Source organism: Nestor notabilis, unplaced genomic scaffold, assembly GCF_000696875.1.
Source record: "Nestor notabilis isolate BGI_N333 unplaced genomic scaffold, ASM69687v1 scaffold1329, whole genome shotgun sequence".
NCBI lineage: Eukaryota > Metazoa > Chordata > Aves > Psittaciformes > Psittacidae > Nestor > Nestor notabilis.
In genome coordinates, this window is record NW_009944838.1 from 15,353 (window position 1) to 41,138 (window position 25,786).

At 40.7% G+C, this 25,786-nt stretch overlaps 1 protein-coding gene across 1 annotated transcript in view; it reads right to left on the reverse strand.

Annotated features, from left to right (window-relative positions):
- The window catches only part of LOC104412004 (cAMP-regulated phosphoprotein 21-like), a 39,267-nt gene extending 13,751 nt beyond the window's left edge, over window positions 1-25,516 (reverse strand). The window contains exons 1-9 of the mRNA XM_010022584.1: window positions 25,447-25,516; window positions 25,186-25,354; window positions 23,660-23,865; window positions 22,791-22,832; window positions 21,789-21,878; window positions 17,943-18,093; window positions 16,569-16,647; window positions 15,216-15,275; window positions 14,260-14,400 (exon numbers count right to left, since the gene is read on the reverse strand). Coding sequence (XP_010020886.1) covers window positions 14,260-14,400; window positions 15,216-15,275; window positions 16,569-16,647; window positions 17,943-18,093; window positions 21,789-21,878; window positions 22,791-22,832; window positions 23,660-23,827 — 731 coding nt within the window. The 5' untranslated portion in view covers window positions 23,828-23,865; window positions 25,186-25,354; window positions 25,447-25,516. The remainder of the gene's footprint in view (window positions 1-14,259; window positions 14,401-15,215; window positions 15,276-16,568; window positions 16,648-17,942; window positions 18,094-21,788; window positions 21,879-22,790; window positions 22,833-23,659; window positions 23,866-25,185; window positions 25,355-25,446) is intronic.
- Window positions 25,517-25,786: the final 270 nt, after the last annotated feature.

Sequence of the window (25,786 nt, forward strand, 5' to 3'; positions counted from 1 at the left end):
CCTACATAAACAAGGCACAAAACTTCCCCTGACATTAATGGACCAATTGTGAAGAAATCGAAGGGTAGAATTTACAGACATCAGTGACTTGGCAAATAAAAATCCTCTGCAAACTTCCAAATAAAACCCTCTGCTTTCTCTTACTTCAGAATGGAAAATTAAACCAGATGTGTAAATCAGCCACCATTTTGTTGTTAAAGCATTCAGATTTGCACTTAACCAATTAGCAATTGATTTGAAATCAAAATAGAGCACATATTCATGCCATAATTACAGTCCGTTCCAATTCATTGTCAGATGTGCAGAAAACATTTGTAATGAACTGTTAGAAATGCAACATTGAGAGACAGAAGCTCTCCCACCCCTCTTTCTGCATGAATTTGAGGCACTCCCACTTCTGCTCACAATTTGCTTTCTTCTGACAAAGTGACAGGACATACCAGCCCCATTTCCAAGGATCCTGAGGATTCATGAGCCTTTGTCCATCACCTGTAGGTGCTAGTGCTAACAGGTACAGAGCCCAGCACATGAAAGTCAGCAGACTGTCGAGATGCCCTACTAGCCTCCTTTTGGGTAAGCGCAGAGAAACATGGCTCTCCACACAGTTCTCTAACTTAATAGATCATTTCTGACATTTCCTCATCAGCAGACGGCTACAAAGCCCCATTAACACCTGCCAGCACCAGCTGAGGAATGGCATTTTCCTGGTTTTGCATTCTAAAGCACAAACAACATTTCTGCAATTACACTATCAGTGCATAAATTTATAGCTCTGAACTATCTGCTGAGCATCTAGTACACTATATACCACGTGTAATAAATAACCGCGATTTGAAAATGCAGAGGGGAAAAAAGTAATCAAGAACATGAGAAAAAAGCTTGAAAAAGCAATTTGGGAAGATGTCTCTTCTGATCACTAACTTAGTTAAACAGCAACATAGTTTTAATATTTCATAGCATTATTTTCACTTTTAAATCCCATTTCCACTTCATTTACTGTTTATAAAATGTTTCCACTTGACAGCAGACAATAGGAGAAGCACAAGAACAAGCCACAAGCCTTAACTAATGATTCTGTATGTGCCTGTTAATAAAATTAATCTACAAGCTCAGGTGGTGATTAATGCCCAGTTGTGAAAAGAAGTTTGCTTGGGCAGAGACTCTGGAAAGGTGCAGAGTGTTATGGAGCATCGTGGTACCACCAGCACCATGAGAAGGTCCTTTCCTCCCCATTGTCACTGAAGTTCTGGGTCACCACTGCCAGTGAGGTTGCAAACATCAAGACAAGCTCAGTTAATGAGGACACAGAGCCTGAGGAATAACTGTCAGGTGAGAAACAAGATACATAGCAACAAATAACTTCAGGAATGCTTCCCTCAAATGCTAAAAATCAGAAAGATACTTTAGTTGAAATAGATGCAAATTATTGTAGAGTATACTGAGGTTTACACAGGTTTGTAGGTTTTTCTTCAATACTGTGTACTGCCTTCTCTTTTTTAACATCTATTGCAAAAAATGTATTATTAGTAGGATGCAGATGGCAAACTGTTTAAAGCTATTAAGTGGAACTAAATGCTCTCATTGTTTAGCTAGAGAAAAGGTTGACTCTGTAAAGATTTGGATCTAGTCCTCTGATGGAAGTCAGTGCAAGTCCCACATTCACAGCTTTAAAGTTCTCTGTAACCATGTTTTAGCATTTGCTAAAAGGAAGCAGAGACATTCTGGTTGTTCCAGGGAAATCTGTTGCATTAGTTTATGAATTTGCAGGTGAACGAATGCAAGAAAGTGCTTGAAAATGGAAGAAAACACCAGGTAATTTTGTGTAAGATGCAGTATACTGTCAATGTACTAATACAGTACATAATTACAGTAGTACAGCAGATACAGGGAATTTATCTCATGCGAGTCCTAAATTAATAACAATCACGTTTACTGCTCTTCTGAGCTTTTTCAGCCCTGATACTATCATTAGTAGAGTCTGCACAACCTACCAAATTGTGCTCATGCATGTAAGGGAGTGAATTTATCATGCTTATTTTCAGTACCGGCATAAATAAGGATCTTACTCAAGTTAAAACACAGTTTACATTTATTATTACAACTCAGTGTAAAATGAGAAGAATATTCACTATTACCCCATTGGGTATACCGTTACCTAATCTATATTTTCAACTCCTCACCACTCAGCTCAGTTAATTTTAAGTGGTAAAAATGGGATTTGCATAGCCTTTTGGGAGAGACCCCGAGTACTTCTGAAGACCTTATTGCTAACTCAAGTACTCTGAACTATTTAAGGAATCTTCTGCAAAAAAAACCCCAAACAAAACACCCTACAGTACCTACCCTGTATTGCTGCAGTGACCCTGGCCACACAGTGCATCCATCTACGTGCTAACAACCACGTGCAAAATAGCAGACACACCAAGATGTGCTTACAGAGTGCTGCCCACCTCTATAAGATTCAGCATTTCATTTAGCCTCCATGTCTGGCATCAGTAGATCACTGGAGAACTTCAAACCAGTACTCCAGAAAAAGCTTAGGGAGGAAATACCAATTCCCTTTCAAGTCAATAGGATTTTTGCACTGAGAAAACAGAAAGTATGACCCAATTATACCTTAACGGGTCAGAAACCAACACATGGGGAGAGGGAATCACACAGGCTAAAAGATGGGAAGTTTGGGGTGGTTTTTGTTTGTTTTGTTTTTATTTAATATAAACTTTTGACCATCTAACATTTTATTGCCTGACAATAATGGGTGGAAGCAAAACATCTGTTCCCTAAAAATGCAACTTCACAAAAATATAATTGTATATGAACTCATTTAATGCTGCATAAAGTTGGCAGGGAGTTGTCAGCACAGCAAAGTGCGCTCCCATCGCTCAAAATCCTTGGAAACATTTTCCTTATCATTTTCTTTCACAATGTAAAGAAGGGAGAGAACAGATTATGAAATCACCTTTTGGTGGGTGATCAGTTTACTCAATTGCCAGACACATGTAATAGGCATCATTAAGCTTCCCACCCACTGTTCTTCCCTGGTTCAGGAGCACTTCTGAATACTCCACTGCAGTATCAGGTCCAGGCTTGGGGAGAGTATCCAGGCAAAATCTCAGGACAATACTGCTTTGTCATTTCTAGTGCCTGTGCTCCCTTGTCATGCAGTCAATGACTGTTTCGCCTCTTTCAGCCCCATCTGAGTAGGGAAATAATTAAAACAGTCACCTCAAGATATGCATCAAGTTTCCTATTTCTGTGCTTGGAACCCTTTCACAGTGAGGGTGATCAAGCACTGGCACCAGTTGCCCAGAGAGGAGGTGGAGTTTCCATCCTTGGGATGGTCCTGGGCACAGTCCTGAGCAACTGGCTCTAGGTGGCCCTCCTTGAGCAAGGGGGTTGGACAAATAGACCTCTAGAGGTCCCATCCAGCTTCAGCCATGCTATCATTTTGTGAAACCCTGAGTCAAATATACAGTAACAAATCTATAGCAAAACAAAGCTCCATCAGCACCTTTCAGATGTTGTTGTCTGTTTTTCTCTGTTACAAGTTGGCCACTATCATTTACCTTTCTCACTTTATATGTACTTAAAAGCCATCTACAGCCCTTACTTACACAGAGCCCCAGAAAAGAACTTTTCTGGACTCATTCCTTACAGTGAAGCCTATATTTTGGAATGGTAAAGTTGGAATAAAGCAAAGTATTTCTGTGTGTCAGAAAGGAAAAAAAAAAACCAAAAACCAAAAACCCAGAAGAGTTAAGATTTTGTTAACATCCATTATAAGATTTTTTCCTACTATCATTATGGTGATTTTAATGGAAGCTACTTCCATTCGCTTCTGTAGAGTTCCTCTCAATTTATCTCTGTCTGACAGAAAACAGAGTTTGCCCCTCAGGCTTATTTTCTACATGGACTCTTTAAGGAGAATTCCCCATTACATGCTCATTTAATGCTTTTGATTCTGAATCAACCATTGCAAGTAGTAATGAAATAAAAGACCCAAACCTTACGTACCTTAACCAGGTATTCACTACTTAATCAAATTACAGATTTTTAAAGCACATTGCAGGGTGGTAATAGCTAACAGGAGACATGGACTAAGGAAGTAACAAGGCATTTCCTTGCGTCTGCCATGTTTAGAAGCAAACTAATGCAGTTTTATAGTCCTCTATTTGCACGGGAAATAAGAAATGAAATACTGGGGAATGGGAAATCTTCACCTATTTCAAGTAAGTTAATTAGCTCTGAAAGAACTGGCTGAGGAACAGGAAACACAGATACCACACACCAGAAGGACAAATGGAAAGAGACAAGCACGAGCTTTGAACGTTACGGTTCTGAAGACTTAGTCACTGTATTAGCAAAGCACACAAACAGTCTGGTATTGTCAGGGCTGACATATACAGCACATAAATCCTTATTATGAGGCATATGTTTCTGACAGCACTGTAGCGCACAGGCTGTTGCAAGATGCCTTTTGAAAGCAACAACCTTAGGATGTGTGAAAAGATGGGTTTGCCAGTACAGCGCCCGCTGCAGGTAAAGAACCGAGCAAGTGCTGCAGTGCATGGCATCTGCAAAAGCCCCCCAGCTCAACAGCAAAGCAGCAGTCCAAGGGAATGCAAGACAGGAAAGAGAGTTCAAAAGTGGACATTGCTGCGCTGCGATCAGACAAGAGCCTGAAAAGATGAACCTTGTATTTGCAATGCAGTGGTCATCTAACCCACGTAACATGGGACAGCATGTTAATATCCCTCTCCTGAACAAACAGCAACACCAAGTGAAAAATAGGAAGGGTAATGGTGCTAGGAACAGGCAAAATACCCCCCTGGGTACCTGCAGGATCATCATCTAGCAAACAAAATGAGTAAGCGACAAAATGTTCTCACACAAGGATGCCATCAGGAAAGCAATGGGACGGTGAGAGCAGGAGAGCAGCGCAGCTGCTGACAGGGTTCAGGGCACTTGTGAAGATTTAGGGCACTCTTACGCGGGTGTTCTGATGGTTTAACGGCATTTTCTTGTTATTTGCACTTGTCTAATTAAACTTACTGCTCAGTCTAACATCACATTGGCCTCTATTTTGAAGGCATGCTGTGGCACAGTGTGGTGGCCTTTCTTGCTTTGCTAGTTTCTGAATATCTACTACATCTGCCTGCTGTGCTTTTTTGGGTTGATGCTGGAGGCTTTCCTAGTGCTTTGCATTTACCACCAGAGCAAAACTACATAAGCATTACTCTTTCTTTTCTTTACCTTGAGGGTTAAAGCTCTATTGTCTGCAGTACACACAACTGTTTTGATTATGCAGGCATGGGAATATATTCTGAGAGTTCAAGAATTTACAGGACTTGGAAGCAAATATCATTGTAAGAAGACCCCAACTTAATGACAAAAGGTAGAATTCCAGCCCTACACGTTAAATTATGTGATTAAATTACCTCAGAATAATGTTCTTCAAGAATGAGGGCCTGGAATTGCAGCCTTCGAATAGGTTTCGTGTATTTAGGGGCTGATGGATGCTAAAACATGGTTTCAAAAAGTCAGAGTGGGAATTTAAATACAGATAATTGTTCAAGTACGGTGCAGTTATATTATCACAACTTAAAACCACTCAAGATGGCATTTCAAGCATTTGAAGGTAAATGCTTCATTAACAGATTGCTGCTTTTATAGTATGAGTCACTAAGAACTTCTGTTATGATGATAAAAACACATTAAAAGCCATCAAAAAGAAAAGATGTACAAGACAGTTCCTTCAAGGTGCTGCCTTCTCTGTAGCACAGGGCTGAAAACCCCCCCAAACCCTCAATCACCAATGCTACTTTCTTCCTGGTTAAAGACTGTTTATTCATTAACATTTTTTCAGAACAGCATCTGAACCCTAAACATGCTCTGTATTTAGTAATAAACAAGGATGTGAGAAGTCACAAGTTGTTTTGACAGGGATTCTACCCCTCAAATTGGGGTTGCAGATAAGCCTGGTAGGACTGAAGAGCCAGTGACACTACATGGCAGCGGTACCTCCCTGTGTTCTTTGTTCAGTGAGCATGAGGTTTATCCTGTCACTCTTGCCTGCTCACCCTTCCAGATGCTCAGCTCTAGTACCCCAGCAGCGTGATGTCGGTGGGGCTGACACCAGTAGCAATTCCCATTGTGAAAACCATGGTGAAGCTGCAGGTAAGAGTCAACGTACACCCAGTCTCTTCCATGCCAAGTTACTCTCTGTGTGGTTGAATCAGGGGCCTTATCCTGAAGGCTTTCAAAGTAGGCAGTATTTAAAGAACCTGATCCAATGTTGAGGTATCACCATACATAAGCTTTCCTAAAGCTGAATTCCAGAAAATCATCCTGGATTAACCTATGGATGAAATCCACAATGTATCTTGAGTCCCTCAGGGTCTACCCAAGTACAGGCTTCAATAGTCACCCTGGTATTTTGGAGCTAGAACACAGAAATCTAGCTCTTAACTCAGGGGAGAAGCTGGCAGGCCAAGGCACACTGAGATACCAGCTCTTGGGCTAGATCGACTGAAGTGCGATGCCTCCCCTCAGACAGGGACCATTTTAGAAGCTTCAGAATGTTCTGCTGTCCTCCTATGATCAAACTCAGATTACTGCTGGACTGAGGGACCCAATTCTCCTGCTTCCACTCCTCTGGATTGGATTTAATTCTTGATATTCAGGGTGTCAACTGAGACTGAACAACTTGCACAGCACCAATTTATTTCCAGCTAGTAGAGGCTCGTCAGTGGCAGCATAGTTTATTGCCGAATTCATTACTATTTGATTTTAAGGCTGTGGCATACTCCGCAAGTGGCTGAAAATGGCAGTGTTACATAACTGCTGTGATCCATTTAAAATTAGATTTTTCTATCTTAGAATCTCAAAAATGAACAAGAGAGAAAAAGGACGAAATTCAAGATTTGAAGATTCCCAATGAAGGCGAGACATTTTCCCAAAAGCCAAAGGGCTAATGAAGAAACTATGAGTCCTCCTGAAATGCCCCATGCATACAAATTAATACCAACACAGATTCTTGTGCTTAATTCTACTTCGGGCCATGGGCATTTTCCCCTCTCCACCAGGAAGGCTCATGGATCAGAAGTCACCCCCTGAACAATCACTGGCCTGAAGAAGAGCGCGTGTTCTTGATAACCTGCCAGAGACAGCGCTCACCTTGGAAACAGGGAGCAGAAACAACAGCCTTCGCTGATAAAGACAAAGGCTTCCCAAAACTCACCATGCTTTTCCAGTTCTAATGTACATATTTCCTACATTAAACACGGGGCAGGCAATGGGAATGCAAAAGGCGTTTCTAAAACCAATTTGGACCACCTCTAAAATTCACTTGCTTGTGTATCAGCACGTCATTCCTGAAATGCCCAGATTCAAAGACATTATTTCACCTACTACTGACGTACAGTCACATCTGAGGAAAACACAGGGGCCATTTCAGATTTCCAGATCTCTCTCCAGTGATTTGAAAGCATAAAATGACCAAACAGCATCTTGATTAACGGGCACGTTCCTTGGACAAGCACGTAAAGACGTGGGTTAATTACTCATTCAAGGAAGAGCTTCCCTCAACTGAATTACCTACTTGCTATTCCATAGCACGCTCTTCCTGGCTCACCTCCCATCTCCCCACACAAAGCAGGTGACAATAACCTTCTAGGTTTAGCAAGACTTACACCGTTAAGTGGTGTGATGGTAAAGACTTTCATAAAATAAAGAAAGAGAAAAGAGAAATACCGTAGATGTGTCCTGATTAACATTTAACTAATACTTCATTACAGTACAGAACAGCTGTAAAGTACATGTCCACCTTAATTACAAACAATTTACTTTTGATAAATTACACTAGATGAAAATTTAGTATCGGAGCTATTAGAACTGGTTCATTAACCCTAACATCTCATTTACAGAGTAAGTAATTTCCATGGGTCCAGTATATGGCTTGCAATGCTTGAAGTAAGAACAAAGCCAAGAATTAAGGCTTTGGGAAACTCAGGTCAACTTCAAGTGTACCAAGTATTTTCTTTCCTATTGTACCCTTCAATTAAACAGGCATGTAACTAAAATGGGAGAATGCTTGCTCCTCCAAAAAGGCTGTCACAATTCAAGTGTCATTAAAATAAAGAACATAAACATTAAAAATGAAGGTTGGGAGGGTAGAAAAAAACCCTCAATCTCGTCCAGATGAGCATCAAGCAGTGAAATGTTGAGTATGCACAACCTCAAATAATGCATTTAGCAGTGAGCAGTGGCAACTTTATGTCTGAAACAAACGCCTGTAGCATAAAAGCAAGATATTGCTAAAATCCCCACCATTTATTAACATATGTGCATCCTGAATCACTTCTCCAATCACCATGTGACTGGATAAAAGAAAGGCAACTCAACTCCTCCACATCAGGTGGTTCTCTCCTGGGATAAAAAGCCAAAGCACTGCAGTGAAGCACTTCTCGGGAAGTTCCCCACTCCTGGGATGTGGCAGCCTTCCCTTGCTCGGCATGCAGGGATGCGCTGCCCAGCTCTGGGCTGCAGCAAGAAGGACCAGACAGGAGCTAATGGCCACCATCTAAGCATCACAGCAGTGACTACTGGGACAGTGGGCTCCTGCGTCCTAAACACAATTCCTATTGCACTGAAAAAAAAGGGTGTTTTTTTCTAATCATGTCCTTAATTGAATCCCAGACTGAAATAAACTCATAGTTATTGTTATACGTTCTTGTTTTACTGATACTCGTACTAAATTCTTCGTTGCAGTATGTATTAGTTCATCTTAAACTGGAACAATATCTTATCCAATTCCAGGGTTATTTTGCAGTTATACAGTTTTTCCATGTTAGTTGCATACATTCACCATGCATCCTTATATTTCTCTAGACATTTGTAACAGATAATGCTTGTATACTGGTTGGGCAACAGCAAGTGTAAACCAAAGGGAAAGTACAGGTATCTCCAGTATGGATATCCCCAGTTTCTGCTTATTTCTTAGCATTCAAGCAGCAAATATTCTCTACTAAAGATGGGAAAGAGGTAACTATAATAGGGAACAGAGGAACTGAGTTGATTCCATAACAGTGTTCACATGTTTTCCTGCATCATGTGGCTCATAAAAGCAATTCTGCTCTCATGAGATCATTACTCTGTGTACATATATGATAATCAAGGATAGCACTAGGAGCTTAAAAGCAGATGCTATACCATACAGCAAAACATTTGCCAGGTAACTGCTCTGTATTATAATGGCAGGGAGGGACCCAAAAATGTGCTTCAAACACTCTGGCAAACATGGAATTGTTTTGACTGAGATTTTACAGGAGATACATGCGTTCAGGTGTGCAGTTGTAACCACCACCATATACCCAGCTAAAAAAGACCCATTACAACTTGTGTGTGGAAAATGTCCCATCTTTCCCATCAGCAAACAACCTCTTAAAGAAACTGAATTGACACGGGGTACCTGATCCAGTCAAGGGGAAAGGCATACTCTTCTGCATGCTCCAAAGGCTGTAACATTTGGCATCTCAAGGAAATCCTCTCACAGAGAATTCTGCTTGCGTTTCAAACCACCCTTCCACAGAGAAGAAAGAATAATACAGCTTCTATGTCATAACTATGAAGGTCTGGTAGGTTATCCAAAGGATATACTGCACATTATGTCTCCTTCTGCTGATACAGTTATAGCTTATAAGGAACCCCTGTAATACATATCCCATCTGAGTACTGCCAAAAGTTCTGGATATGTATCGATGGCACCAACCTTCTGACTGGTCCAGTATTATATTAACATTTACATATTAACAGTCCTTTCCAACCCTAACTATTCTATGATTCTATGATTACAAGGATCATAACCCACGATGCTCCTGTAGAAAAATTAGTCATAACTGAAGATGAGTATAAAGTTCATAATAGGTGTGTTACACCCTCAGAATGTATGCAAATGTCTAACTACAACCATTATGTATCATCAGCACTCCACCACTCCACCTTCTCAGTTCTGATGAGCCCTGTCACTCACGCTGATATAAAAATGTACATGAATGCACACGTGGGCTGTGGTACAGACACACTTGTCACATGGTTGATGATCTCAACTAAATGAAAACCCTTTCCATTTACCAAGCACACCAAACACACTTCCCCTGTATTTCTCCACCTATCTACAGATAATGAGATGAATGAATCCGATTGAACCCATATACAGAATAATGTGAATATGAACAGTTCTGCAAAAAACTCTGAAGTACTTTGAGCTGTTTCATAGGAATTGATAGGCTCCAGTTTGGGATGCCCCATCTAACGTATTGCCTCAATTCCAAGCTTCTGTCTAGATCATATTTCACTGTCTTAAATTCCCTGTGCATTTCTGTGTATCTTTAGATAGATGACAGGCAGACACAGGTGACAGGCAAATATACGTTACAATGGTGACACAAGAGCAGTTTCATGCTGAACCAAGCAGACGTCCCATTTTAAGGTGTATTTGAGCTCTTTGACTATAAACCCAAAGCAACAACAACAAAAAGAATCCTCTCTCATCTTCTGATGAGCTTCTCTCATGTATACTGCTGAGAAGATTTCAAAAGTTGGACAACAATACAAGACCACAGAAAATTATATTTAAGTTCTTTTTCTTTAACTTAGCCTTAATTTCAAAAATCACACAGAAAGATAATTTGTTTTCAAAATCTACCATTCTGGAATGAGAAAGAGTGCAGAGACTTCACTTTATGAAGGTTAACAAACATTCGGGCAGTGAAGTCATCTCTGTGCTTTAAAATTTCATTTATAAAAAAGCTTAAAAAATAGTACGACCTGTTCACATTCCAACAAGGTTAAAAAGGCACCTTAGCTTAAGCTGATCAATACTCTTCAGATGCCTAAATTGCCATTGTGGTCTGACAGGATTGTTAAGAAACTTCACTGAGAGTTCACAGAAGCTGCAGGGTTGCAGTCCCAGAAACATTCAGGTCCTGATGCAGTTTTACCCTCACCTACCCCGCTCTGTAAAGCAGCATGGATGGTCAGACAAGCCACAGCCCTCCTTCCAGCTGCAACCTCTTCAATAAGCCCTTTCTCCAGTACCAACCCCCTGAAAAGCAGGCACTTGATAGGCACAGGTATATAGAAGTGAATATACATCGCCCTAGGATGGCAAAGTGATGAACGAAATGAAACGCTCTCGCGCCCTGTTTGACAGAGCCCACTGCACCTCGAAGGTAGCATTACCAAATCTTCCCATGCATCTCAAAGCTGTTCACTCTTCTGACACTTGCACCTGCAGGCAGCAAGCATGGGAGGTCTGTGCTGAACAGAATACATGCACCTCATTGCCTGGAGCCAGGGAACAACCCATGGTCCGCAAGTGTCAGCAGCGGTGTGACACGAACCCTCACTCAGCCAGAGAAATAAGACCACATATGCTGCTTATTCAACCCACACGGTGACTCCACAGAGTCATATGCTCTTCCCAAACAGACACACACACAGAGAAGTCCCATCCTATCAGGCTTTATGAATTCTTGAATATGGAAGAATATTCTTGCCTCTCCAGAGCACACGACTAAAGTACTTCGGAAACCATATGTCATAAAGAGAAAACTTCTTGTCAAAATGCAGATCTTCAGGACATCTGTCTATGGAGCCTCTCCATAAATTCACATCAAACTACCAGGGCTTGCAGCACAGCGTGACCACCTCGAACAACGTTTCAGCAGCTCTCCAGATCCTCTGGTATTCTGGGTACTGCCCAAGCAGTAATTAATAGAGTCAACACATTCCCAGGATTTGGTGTTGATTCTGAACCCACAAAATTGGCCCTGTGAGTACTGAAATGCACAACACACGAAATCCCACCGGCCACTTCCAGATGTAGAACTTGCACAATGTTTGCTGCAGATAATGAAATCTCATCAGCTCTTATTCAAGCTGGATAATAACAATCTATTTTATGTCAGAGCCATGTTTAAAAAAACATGCCATCTCCTCCGGTTATGAAAAGAAAGAGCTACTCCTACAAAGCTTTGTTTTACAGTAGTATCAAAATACCATAAATAACAGACTGGAAGCACCACGTTGCAATACAAGCTTCACATAATCCAGTTACCTACCACCAAATCACTGCAGACGGGGAAGAACACTGCAGTTTGTGTGCTGCTTGCAAACAGCTGTAATCACAGTCAACAAAGGGGCAAAGCCCTGCACTTATTTCTGGAAGGTCTACTCAGGAATGGTGTCACAATCAATTGTCTGGCTCCGTGCCTCACCTCCAGCTTGCAAGATCACAGCTGAAAGGGTCATTTGATCCATTATACCCCTGCAATGTCCTGCCTGCTGAGTTTGCCAGGTCATGCCTGGTAAAGAGCCTTGCTTGCTCATCCCCACCACACAAGCAGCCCCAGTGGCACTACAACACTCAGAGATAGTTTTGACTGTTGAAAACAACTTCAGGGTCCTCTCCAGAAGCACCACACAAGCATTTCAAGCAGCGCTTCCAGCACTACCCATCTCTGTGGTGCACAGCCACACAACCCAGAGAGGCGTTATCAGATACCAACGTCATATTATCACATTATCAAGTCAACCAGGAGAAGGCAATGCTGCGAGGAAGGATCTGTAGCAGTTGGGGCACTACAGAGGTGATAGATGTGAAGGGAAAAGGGAAGACTGTAGAGAGGAATGCCTAAAAAGCATTCAAATATGATTGTGTATTTTTTAAGAGGAAATGTTTGGGGTTTTTCCCTCATTTACAGCTCAAAACTGAACACGGTTCGCTGCATACCCAGCTTTTTCTTATTCATACCCAAACACAGCCCTTGCCCAGGGGCAGGTATCCCCAGACCCTGAGGCTAAGCCTTAGCAGCCTGAGTGTTAGTTTTATCAAACTACTGTAAATTCTCTTGACATCTGAAACTCACACTGTTGGTGCACACTTTATTCAAACCTTTAGAAACATTAAAGTCCAAGTGTCATCAGTTTTATCAAACTACTGTAATTCTCTTGACATCTGAAACTCACGCTGTTGGTGCACACTTTATTCGAACCTTTAGAAACATTAAAGTCCAAGTGTCATTTCTCAGGGAGAGCCCATGAAAAGGGTCTAAAATAAACTGCCCATGATCTAAAATTTGCTTAACACACATGGAACATTTTCAGGACTCAGTGAAAGAACAAGTACCAATGCGTTTGGCTCAGGGCTTGGTCCTGCAGTATTAGTTAGTGCCTCCAGACTTTTACAGGAGAGGCCAAGACCATCTAAAAAAATACTTTCTGCAACAGCATCTAAGTAACCCGCTAACTACTGGATATGTAAATGAAAGAAATGGTTTTATTTCTCCTCCTAACTGAATACAGGAAGCAGACAATTTTCAAATGGGGCTTTTCCTGTTCCAATGCAAGATACCAAAACTTCGTTACCCAGTTGTAATTATTTCCTCTTCATTCTGTAGTTTATAGGTAAAGAGGGAGAAGACTACTCCGGTTCCATGACGGTTCATACACATGTGGCACTTGGCAGAAGTGATGCTGGTTAGACAAGGACACACAACTGCATCTTTGCTGAATTAGCCAGGGAACTTGGTATGGAGCTTTTGCTAGCTTGCTACAGGTTCATGGAGGAGAGCACAAAGCGTGCCAGCACAAGTGAGCCTGCCAGGAATTCTGCAATGCCTTTGAACCATCAGAAGGAATTTGTATCCCACAACAACTCTGTGGTCAAACAATGATGTTTGAAGAGAAAATAAAGTGGAACCGGGAGGGGAGAAGAGGAGAAAAAGGGAATGAATGGAGGCAGGTGGCGGAGGGGACCCAAATCCTAAATAAGCAGGGTGGGCAGAAAATTACTCTTGAAGCGGGGAGAGCCAGAACAAGGGAAGGGACAACCTTCCAAATATATTTGGTGTATTTAGGAATATAGCCATATGTTATCAGGTGACATGTAAAGCAACGAGCTCGTTTCTGTAGCCTAGCAGTGGTACTGAGGTGTCAGGGAAAGCTACAGTCCAAGGTACTGTGCTAAATTTCTTGTGAGAGACAAACTGGGTTGATTTCCCCTTTTGCACCTTTATATCCTTAAATAATCTCACAGTGTGAGCCCTGCCATCCCCTCCCATCCTAGAAAGCAATAAACAGCACTCCTCTTGCTACAGAAATCAATAATTCAAATAATGGTAAAACAAATGCCACACAGTCATGGTACAAACCAGCTCTTGTGAAAGGGAACAAATTAAAACAACTGCTGCTACTTACATTCTGGTATTGCTGGTCTTGTTGATAATTACAGATTTCCCAGTCTGATCCACATTGTGATCCATCCCAAAGTAAGCTGCCACTCTGTGCACCAGCATCCTCTGGTATGATGACATCTGAGGGAACTTTTTATAGTGATTACTGGAAAAAAAAAAAAACCAAACCCAAACCAAATCACATTGATAACGACATTGACAATGACATCCCCCCTGAGCTATAATTAAATGAGAAGAGCAACACACTCAATAGTTCTGTGGACAGAAATCTAACTGAAAACTTGTCCTTTGTGCATTTACGTCTGAGCATTTGCTGCAAAAAGGCAGAAGAAAAAAGGCATTATTTTTTGAGTGTCTAATAAGGACATTTCCATGTGCTGCACCGGGACAAAGCTCACGCTCCGTGGTATCGCCAGTGTCCTGCCTATTGGGAAGAGCTCGTCTCCTGACCCCACGCACCCACCGCACAAACAGTGCTGCAGATTTGAGAGCCACTGGCAGCAGCTCTCTGCCCTTCTCCCAGAGGGCAGATGCAGGGCGATGCTGAAGATGTCTACCTTGGCAAACACTCCTCTTTCCTCTCTTATTGACAAAAACGCTAATTTCCCACCAGCGTAACTTCTCCTCTGCTACTGTTCTGACACTCTGTTTTCTAAAGCTGCAGAAACATTTCATTATACAGAGCAGGTGGTAGGAAACAACCCTCCACCCAAGTTCGGTTTTATTTTACAGGGATTTAGAATAACACGCACACAAGGAAACCCATGAGGCAGTGTATGTGACCATCCTCTGCACTGCAAGCTTCAGTTATGGTTTTGGACCCAAAAAAGCAGGCCCAGTGCAATTAGAACATCATGAAAAGCAAAAGGTATCTGCTGTGTTTTAAGCAGTACCAGGAAATAAAAGCCTAATGTGGTCCACACATGCGACTTCAGAACCAAGTGTGGAAAGTCAACTTACTTGTTGTCACTAATAAAATCAATAATTTCCTGTTCCATTTTCAAGAGAATCATTCTGTCCCTGTCAAAAAGAAAAGCAAGGATTTGTAGCATCAACTACCAATAGACATTTCAGATGATAAAATGAATATATCAATGTTCACAAGGCAGCTTCACAAGTGCTGCCAGCCATCTTGATGACAAGTGAAAGATGCTTTGCCCTGGCACATCTGGAGAAGGTCTCTGCCTGCTCTGCTGACAGTCGTGACCAATTTAGATCCTTCTTAAGCTCAGGTATGGTCCGAGAGTGCTTCCAGCCACACCAGGCTGTGAGCAATGCACTACTGCATAGAAAGACTCTGACTGCTATGGATAGCTTTGCTCCTTTTGCACCTTTTATTTTTGCTGGAGGTTTCCAGCTCATCTTCATGAGAGGAGCTGCTACCCACAGAAACCTCCAACATTTTGTCTGAGACATTTCCAGAAGGCATTGACCTGCAAAGACTGGGCATACCTAACCTAGATAAAGAGCACAATGCAGAACACCTTCGGACTTTGGCTTCCCACGAGGCAATGCTGCAGCATTGCTCAGTCAAAATGCTCTGATTTCAACTGGAAGGGCTCAGATGTGCCTTTTCTTCCTTCTTTCCTGCCAAAAACATACAAAAATTTCCATACACACATTTTTTCCTAAGCTTGACAGAGTCCATCACTCCTTAGTTGCTCTGAATGGTCTCATTTTGTGCACATAAACCTATTTGAGGACCTTCCATCATCTCTACAAGAGGTTATGCAAGCTGTTAGGTACCCAGATGTCCTCAGCTCTCCTATCACTGCAGAAGTACGTGGTACCTATTTGACAGGTTCAGTTGAAATGAATGTTGAAAAAAAAAAAATCACAACATATAAAACCAGAGATGTCCTTCCTTAAGACATTTAGAGACAAATTTAAGCACAAGATAAGCTTGTTGCTCCAAATGGAAACCACAAGAATACCAAGAACAGGAACTGGCAGTGTGCACGGGAATATAGTTGTGTACAGCACTGCCAGAAGAAAGCTACTTTATATTTATATACAAATCTCCCACTGCAATGGCTATAATATGTTCCTACTAACATCACACAGAGCTATAAGCAAGGAGGTAAGGACAAAGACCAGATGTTGCTGAAAGTGAAGCGAAGCAATAGGTGACTGGACTGGGGAGGGGGAGCTGATGACTTTTTATAGCTTTTTGCTTAGTTAACAGCCTACCTCCTTTACGTTTTCTTTCATAACCATCTCCAGAACTAATAAAACAAGGCATACAGTTACGGGAACTCTAAGACTGCCAGCTATAATTTCAGGACTGCCAGCTCTAATGCAGAAAATACCTACCTGGGGTTATTCTTCAACGTGTTAATGAGAAACTCATGCAAATCTATGCCTGTTGAGTCCGTATACTCTTGGCTGCAATCTGAAAGATAAAAAGAAACACCCCCCCTCATTTATTTCATCTCAGTAGTTATGATTAAGCCATGCTATAAATCAAAATCCATTTTCCAGCAACAATCTGAGAGCATATACTTGGAAAGAAAATGTTCATTTGGAGTTCAGCCAAAGAAGATCCTTGCTTGGAAGGACTGGGTGGACTTTCACACTTCCTCTGTGCTGCTTTACCGTGAACACAGCACCAAAACCAGACACCGACAGAAACCTCTGGTCATCAGAAAAGCACAGCAAACCTTCAATGCCACTCAAGACTCTGCTAAGTTCTTCCTTTAAACTACTAAAGAAAATTAATAAAATAAGAAAAAAAAAAACCAAACCTTTTATTCATCAGTGTCTCTTTGGATCACTTAATAAATGCCGTACACGTGGCAAATGAGGCATTGTGCCAGCAGGGATTTTATTTGCATTGACAGGCTGAGATCCAGTCACGCCTGGGAGTGGGAGTGCAGGAGGGATGTGTGACAGTAGGCAGAATCAGTTTTTCAGCCTTGCTCCATCACCTGACTCAAAGGAACACAGATCCTCACGCTGGTGTGAACTGCGAGAGCTCCATTGAAGCCAATGGATTTGGATTCAATGAAGCCAGTGGATTTGGCAATTCACACCAGCTGCGGATCCACACCCAGGTAAGCAATGATTATTTCTGGAGAGATTACATTGCACCTTTATACCATGGGCTCATAAAGAGATTTGGGTTTTTTTTAAACACCGAATTTAGATAAAACATCTTCTCTGAAGAAGTCTCAGTAGGTGATAAGAGTAGATTGCAATGCAGATTAAGTGTCACCAATGGATTTCTTTACAGCATTTAAGAGAAATTCTCCATCTTCTCCACAGTGAAGATTACACTCTACTTGCATTGCACCAGTGGCATGCTAATATGTTCTCAATGGGGAAAAAAGTGCATTAGTCTTGCACTTGCCTTATAGAATCACACATACATTACCTTATTATACAATCACATTTACATATCTATGTGTTTATACCAACACAGTTAAGTATGCAGAGGAATGATTTTACATTAAAGACAATTAATAGCCTCTAATACCAAACCTCAGTTTGAAAGGTTTCTTCACTTTCCGAGCCCCATGTTTGCATGTAAAATGCTCATGCATGCACATTCCAGGATCTGAATTATCTCACTGTATGGAAACACTTCTTCTGTGTATTCATACAACAAATACAGAAATGCATGCTTATAGAAACATACCATCCTTTTTACAGCAGTAATTACAGCAATATAAGTATTTTTAAGTTCACCTTTTGATAACATTCTGATCTTGTTTTTTTCACTGTTTTTATCTTTTTCTTTATTTCTTTCCTTCTCTTTTTCTTTCTCGGAGTCATCTTTATTATATTTATCTTCTTCTTGCAAGCTAGGAAAACTTGAGAGCTGTAGTTGGATTGATTCCTGTTGGGAAAAAGAGAAAGATAAATTCAGGGCCAGATTCAGTAAGCCTCCCATGGCTCCCAAGCTGCAGAAACTTGTATTTAACTAGATGTAATTGTAACTAGAAAAGCTGAAGCCAGATACATTTCTTTCCTATTTGACAAATGATTTTATTTTTTCCCAGGAGAATAATGATGTCTTCAAGGCCAAATTCAAATGTGGTAAATGTACGTCTTCCCTCATATTTGAATACTATCAACTTTTAGTCCACCTCTATTAAAGGGACCATATTGTTCTACACTTTAGTAATTCTCACTTAAGACTTAGAAGAAGAGTGAAATATATTTTATATGGGCTTTAAGTAAGTCTAATTTAATTAATAGTACACACCAAGCAATGATCGATGGAGAGATGTCTGAAAAATAGAACTTTCCCCCCATCACTAAAAGTCCTGCATGTTCATATGAACTGTTTTGCACGGTGCAGTATGAGTTAGACTGAGCTTTCAAGCTCAGATAGCAGAGGAATACTAAAAATTATAAACTCAGTCGTATACAAGAGGGCTTACTACCTGATCAGCTAATTTAAATACAAAGGCACATGCAGACGTGTCTTTACAAAAGGGGTGAAATGTGCCCTGTGATTTTCAAACGAGCCACTGTGCAAAGTGAACTTCTCCAAGGCATCACAAGTGTTATGCTCAAAAATTCAGCATTTCAGAACTGAGCCCCTTTGAAAACATACTCCAGCTTTCAAAAGTTAATTAAAATTGAGAATTCAAGCTGGTTTGCATTTTCTGTTTGCTTTAAAGAAGTTGTTCCACACTTAAACCAACACTTTATACTGGCTTTGCTTTAACAAAACACAACTTGTTTTCTTTTGCAGTTACCGTGGCATTATCTATATTTCAAGAAAAACCAGTCTGGTTGGTCAAAACTGAAGGAATCATACTTGTGTGGTCATGTGCTTTTGGAGAAAAAGGTGGACAAAATAATACTGTATGCTTAAGTAGTGTAAAAATGCTCCTTTGCATTAAGATGGTCCAAAACTCCCCAATAATTCAATTTTCTTTAAGAGAAGAGTCCTGCATGCCTGATAATTTTTTTTTTTCTTTTGGCATCATGTTAATGAAAACCAAATCCAGCAATACTGGAGGAAATCGAGTTTTGTGAATGCTTGTAAATCCCTTGCTTCATAAGCTTTCAAAGAATACTAGCATACCAGAATACCAGCACAACACTTTAAAGGGGTTGGGTTTGTTTTTAAGCAGCCAGACCATTATGAATTCAAAAGATGCTTTCAATCAGTCATCATTACAAATATTAGGTTCCTGAATTTTTCAAAGAACTACAAATCAGCCACCACAACACATGGAAGACAAGCTCCTAACAGAACGAGATCAGCATAAACATGCCACAGAAAGACAGAAATTCATCATTTCTCATTAACTGACTTTTGAGAAGTTCAAATGTGGCACAAAAGACTTGAGATGAAAAGAACTGTAAAAGAGAAACAAAGCCCTAGAGCCAAAATTTAGCCTGACCTACTGCCCTTAATCCCTACTCCTGTTAGTTTTAGCTGACAGCATTAGAAAAAACGAAGCCTACAGAGGGAAAGAAAAAAATGTGACCTCTTGGTCATTAGAGGCAAGGATCACAGGATACATAGAACAATGTTTGCTAGCCTGCTCGGTTGCACTCAGAGGACTAAGGTTATGCCTGCTTTCTTTCACTTCAAATGGCAGTTCTATTTCTCATTCAAACAACAAACTTTGGATCAACCCCTGGCAGAAGACCCCAAAGGATAACTCCGGTTCCCGCACTGCCCGGAGCAGAGCTTTTCAAAACAGGAGAAAAATGTAACTGGCCATGCTGTTCCCAGGATGTTAATCCTAACCTTGACAGTGCCCGTTAAAATGCACTTAGGAAAGGAAAAACGAGACTTTACATTCAAGCACACATAGGAACATACAGTAGCTACTGTCTTACATGTAACATAATACTTGTATATTGGCACTAGATGAAACACACAAAAAGGCTGTCGCGTCTTGAAAGCAAAGCTACTATATATTTTCTTAGATTTTTATTGATTTTTTTTTTCTCAATAATAAAATACAATGTTGATAAATACATTGATACAAGGTAAATATAGTGAACAACAAAATAAATGTTCAAATTGCAATAATACACTTCTTGGTCAATAGTTTAACATTAAAGGCAACATTCCTTTTAAGTAAGGACATAGTGAACCATCAGGTAAGCGTTCAAGATCAAGTAATACAGGTAAACAAGTCTTTTCCCTATACAGGAAAATGAAGGCAAGTATTCAAATATAAATACAAACATCAAGTCTGCAGTACAATCCATACTCAGTCGTTCTGGCAATGTACCGTACATTCTCTGGTAATCAGTTCCCTGTGCTTTGTAAACCATTAAGATAAAATAATAATGAAAAAAATAAAGAAAGAAAATCCAAACTGAATTATAAACTACCATGCGCCGCTTAATACAATCTCTTTATACTCTTCTCCTTTTCATTCCCCATTAAACAATAGAAAATACAAACAAAAGCAGAACAAAAGCCACACATCTTGAGGAACGCGAGTTGAGCAGAAAGCAGATACCTACAACAGAACAACTGATAAAATAACCTGCCCGTCTGCTGCATAAGCATCATTGTAGAGCAGTAGAACATCTACATGTCCCCCTGCTAAACAACCTGGTTTTTGGTCTTTAAAAAAAACAATAAACTAAAAAAGTACAAAAATCTCTCCATACTTCTGAGCAAAGAGGAGAGCTGGATTTGTTCCATTTCAAGTCAATAGAAGAACAGTGAGAAAGTACACTTAGATGTGATACTTGGTTTTTGTGCTAAGCTCACAAGAAGTCACTTGCTCAAGCTCTCTCGATGGTTGATCTCATTTGCACACAAACAGCTCATAAATTATAGGCAGTGCTCTTAATAGTTAGCTTTGGGTTCTTTTAATCCTTGCCCTGACCAGGCAAGCAAAGAGCATTTGAGGTTTTTCCTTTTGCTTTTTGGGTTATTTTTTTGCAGTTGGCCTACAAAGACTGCCACCAGTGTCACTGTCTGAGGGAAGGGGTGCAGGGGACAGAACTCTGCCAGCTGCTGGGAATACAACACTACCAGCACAACTAAACTCATATACACGCTTTTTGATACTGGAAAACCTACACCAAGAGTTCAGAGAACAAATGCCACTCAGGAGGAGGCATCCTCAGCTCTACCAAGGTATTTCAGAGAGCAAAGCACCTGCGCATTTTATGTGAAGGGGGACACTGATATGAACTGGAGTCTCGGAGGAACCAGAAACCAGAGCATATTCATAACTGTATCTGGTGCAGCCTCGAAAGAGATAGCCTTAGAGAAAAGATCATATTAATATTCTTTCTGATTGTTACTACTTTTTTAATTTTAGAATCTGAATTCTTTTGAATTCTTTTCCATTTGCTGAAATTTTCAGGGGGTCTGGAAAAAAAAGCAAACAACACCCTGTGATATGGTATAAAACTAGTATTTCAAAATAAAGTTCACGCTAAACCAGATAACTTCATCAAAACACATTCACTGTCAGACATAATTTCCACCCCCCCCCTCCAAAGACAGACATTGTTAAGTGCCCGATTAAGTAACATAATCATGCAACTGAACATAGAGGTCAACCATGCAGCTAAGGGCAATGATGGCAAGTGTACCTGATTGTCATGAAGATTCTCTGCCGCTGGGCGCGGGGATGACTCTTCACACACAGCAAGGCTCCGGACAAGCTTTCCTTTAGCTCCTGACTGAATAAGAGAGAGAGAAAACAAACCAGAGAACACCGCTACTGACTGACCCCAAGTCACATCAGCTGCACCCTTCAGCTTCCCTAAAGACCCCAAATAACTACTACCCACAGAGCCAACAAAATTGGATCTGCCTTTGATGCAGACAGAAAAGGATTCCAAGCAGCAAGTCATTTGCCACACACGGGAAGCGGTGGGTTTCAGTTTTGCTTTTAATAAGTTTCTGCTACGGTTCACCCACTTCCACCAAAAACTGTAACAGCAAAGAACAGATAATCCAATACTGAAGGTAATTTAACGTTCAGTGCTTTAGCACTTCACTATTTGAACTTAAAGGTTCCTTTTGTAATTGGGGTTTTGGTTAGTTTGTATGCTTGCTTGCTTGGCCTCCCCCAGTCTTCTTCTAGTAGTATTATATCCAAGGAACTTGGCCAATAAAATGTGCAAGCTTTACGGATCTACACTTGGAAAACTAAAAGAAGGTTTTTAGGGGTTTTTTGCTGCTGAAAGCTCCTTCCTGCCCGGCGTAGGGAGCTAGTCAGTCTCTGCTTCTTTATGTCAAGATTAGTCCATTAAAATTAAATTCAAACAAAAACGCTAATCACTAAAGCACAAGGAACAAGCTTTTCCCTTTCCCAGTGGATACACACACATCCCATGCTGTCTAACACAAGTGCACAACAAGCCAGGCAGCATAACTGTACAATGGATAAATAAAGGGGAGCCTGACATGTTTTATCTAGCAGAAGTCCTTTGTGCAATGAGATTGTGGGGTGAGAGGAAGGAAAAGAACCACAAAAAACCAACCACTACACACATGATGCAAGGCCATCATTCAACTGCAGGCAGGCATCTGATCGACATTCTTTAGCCTACCAAAGCATGTAATTCCAAACAGAGATGGACCCTTACCTTGGATCTCTTTTTCTGCTGGTTCTGATTTCCACCTCGTTTCTGGGGATAGCAAGAAAGACAAAAGAAAGCAGTTATCACTTCAGTGGAAAATATGTCTGACAAGAGCATTACCAACAAAGACAGACACTAAATCACTCCTAAATAATACTTTAATCAGTTGATGACTGCAAAAATAACTCTCCCAAACCCAGTCTGGAAAGCAGGAAAACCTGAGAATCATCTCTGCTCACTTTGTTCGTTTTAAGAACAGGTACAAGCAAAAGCCACACTGCAGAGTGTTCTGTCATTTTGCAGATAATGAAAGTGTAAGAAAAGGCATACTTAAGTAAATGCTCCCCCTCTCCAAATTCCTCTGAAATTGCAGTCTTCCCTTTTATTTTTATATTCTTTTGAGCAAAAAGGAATAAAACCCCCTCATCTGATAAAGTCTCCTTGTCAAATTACCTTCTTAGGCTTTGCATAACAACTTTTTGTTAGCAGTAACACCTACAAACCAAACCACACATTAAGTAATTATTCATTATTATTACCTGTAAAGTCACGAGATCAAGGTAGTTTTCTGAATCCCCAAAGAGGGAAAAGAGTCAAATATTTCACCAAGCTCTAACACAGACATCTAGCAATTAACTTCTCAAAAATTAACAACATGGACAGCAGCCTAAAGAGCTCGAAAGGTGTAACAAATAACAGTATGTATTTAAAGAGAGAGAAAAGAACCCAAAATTAACAAAAATAATTAAAACTTAAGAGTCTCAAAATTATGAGAGAATAACCAGGGGAATTGGAGGCAATGAAAGATCACAGAAATGGAAAGACAATGGTAACATCCTGATACTTGACGTGCCCATTCACTATTCCTGTCTTACCTGCAGCTCTGTCTTGGCATCGCTCAGCTTCTCCTCCTTCTCGTCCACTTCCGAGCTTTCAGATTTGGTAAGGATGCAGTTGTCCGGGTTCCCCTCCAAGATGGCAGTGTCCTGCTCCTTCGCAGCTTCCTCTGCTGTCTCCTGATTCAGCTTACCTTGCTCAGACATTCTTCCAGACAGAAATTAAAACAACAAGATTTGGTGACCTGAAAGGTCAAGATACCACGACACAAACACACACACAGAGAAAACACTGGAGGTGAATTTCTGCTTTAATTCCCAAGGAATTTCATTTGCTTTGATAAACAAACCAAAACATGCGGCTCAGGAGTGAAGAGAGATATATAGACATGTTCCAGTTGAAGAGCTGGACTGAAATGACAGTATTGCCTAACGTGGTGTTCGTACAGTGTAGAAGCCCATGGTGCTCACTACCAGTTAAAAAAAATACGGAGTTTGAAGAGGTAATAATTCAATATAAATATGAAATCTAAATTTGGCAATAAAGCTCTCAGAGTCAACGCTTTCAGGCATCAAATTGACAGCTCCATTATTAAAATCCTAAGCCTCTTCCCAAGCCCCACGTTACTCTCCAGTACTATGAAAATCCTACAGGAAGCCCTTGGCAGGTATTTCTAATGAAGATATCTTCACGGAACTGCATTTACTCTCAGCTCACAATGGGTTGTTGTACAGAAGCTTTAAAGGCTTTTCAAAGTTAAAGCCTATTATTATTTTCTCTCTCTTTCTCTCCCCCAGCTCCCTGTTGAAGCCTCCCCCACTGATCAATTGTCAAGCAAGACTCATGAATTATTTAACTTTTCTTTCCCCATCCATTTGGCTTAAGCAGTATCTTCAGGAAAAAAACCTGCAGTTGGAGAGGGAGTTATTTCATAAAGGGTCTTTTGCAGTTCCTTGCTGCTTCTCAGCAATGAAACAGCGGCTGTGAAACAAAACCACACTCGGCCATGTTTCTTTTTACAGCTTGTAATTAACATTCAACAGGTCTGATATCACCTTCATTTTTAAGTGATGTTTTAAGTAAAGTAAAATAAGACATACCGAGTTTCAAAAACTCCCATCTTCCAGTTTTTGCTCTTGCTTTGGCATCGTAACCAAATACAACAATAAAACCTTTCCTACATCATCTTTCCAGTTGAGATGGATCGTGAATTTCACAAGAAATTAAGTTACATGGTTCGTAAATAAACCAGCCAAACTCCTAAGCTCACAGCAAGCCAAGTCAAGCTTCAAGTGGTCCTCCTCCTCCCACCGCCCTCCCCAGGAAGTCCCATGGCATTGGCTACTCTGCAGTCACAGCTGAGACTTGAACGGCTTTGCAAAGAATTCATGAATGGCACTACCTGAACCTTGTCTGTTAAATAAATAACCCTTCCTTTGTTACTGATTTCCACCAGGAAACGCACACGGATGCACAAGTTCTTCACCCCACCCCTCATCTACATGCTTACACAGGCTTCACAAAACCAATTACACTTATCAGCTGCACCAAAGAAGCCATTTACCTGAAAGTCTGCTATAATTCCCACTGTCTTCCTATTGTCTTCTGTTGCTCTTCGCTGGTTAAGTCCACACAAGTGATCAATGACAACGTGAGTCCCATGTCCCCATTAACAGTTCAGAGTGCCAATCTCCATGCTGGTCCTTCAGAGAGTTTGACGGATCATAGTCAACCTGGAAAAAGATGGAAAGTAAGTAACAATGGTAACAATCATGGCACAAGGTAAGGATGCAATAGAAAGGACCAGATTTCTAACACTAATGACCAGCTTCAAGCAAATCACTTTCACAGCTTGATCCAGCTCCACCTGTCTCAAAACTGCCTGCTTCTTCTCTAATGAAGGCTAGAGCCGGCTGTTCAAGTCATAACAGCTCCTACGCAAGGAGCTAAAATTAAGAATTGCATTATGCACTGAAGATTACTCACTTCAATTTTAACCTTTTTTAGTGAATTCCAACACTTTTCATTAAAAAAAGCATTTATACATATTTATATATAAGCTCATCTGTTTGTTTCAACAGAAATCAATGAGGGTTTGAGGAAAAAGGACTTGCTTGCTTCTTAACCATGGCTTCTGCTCCAGTTAGAATTTCAATAGCCAAACA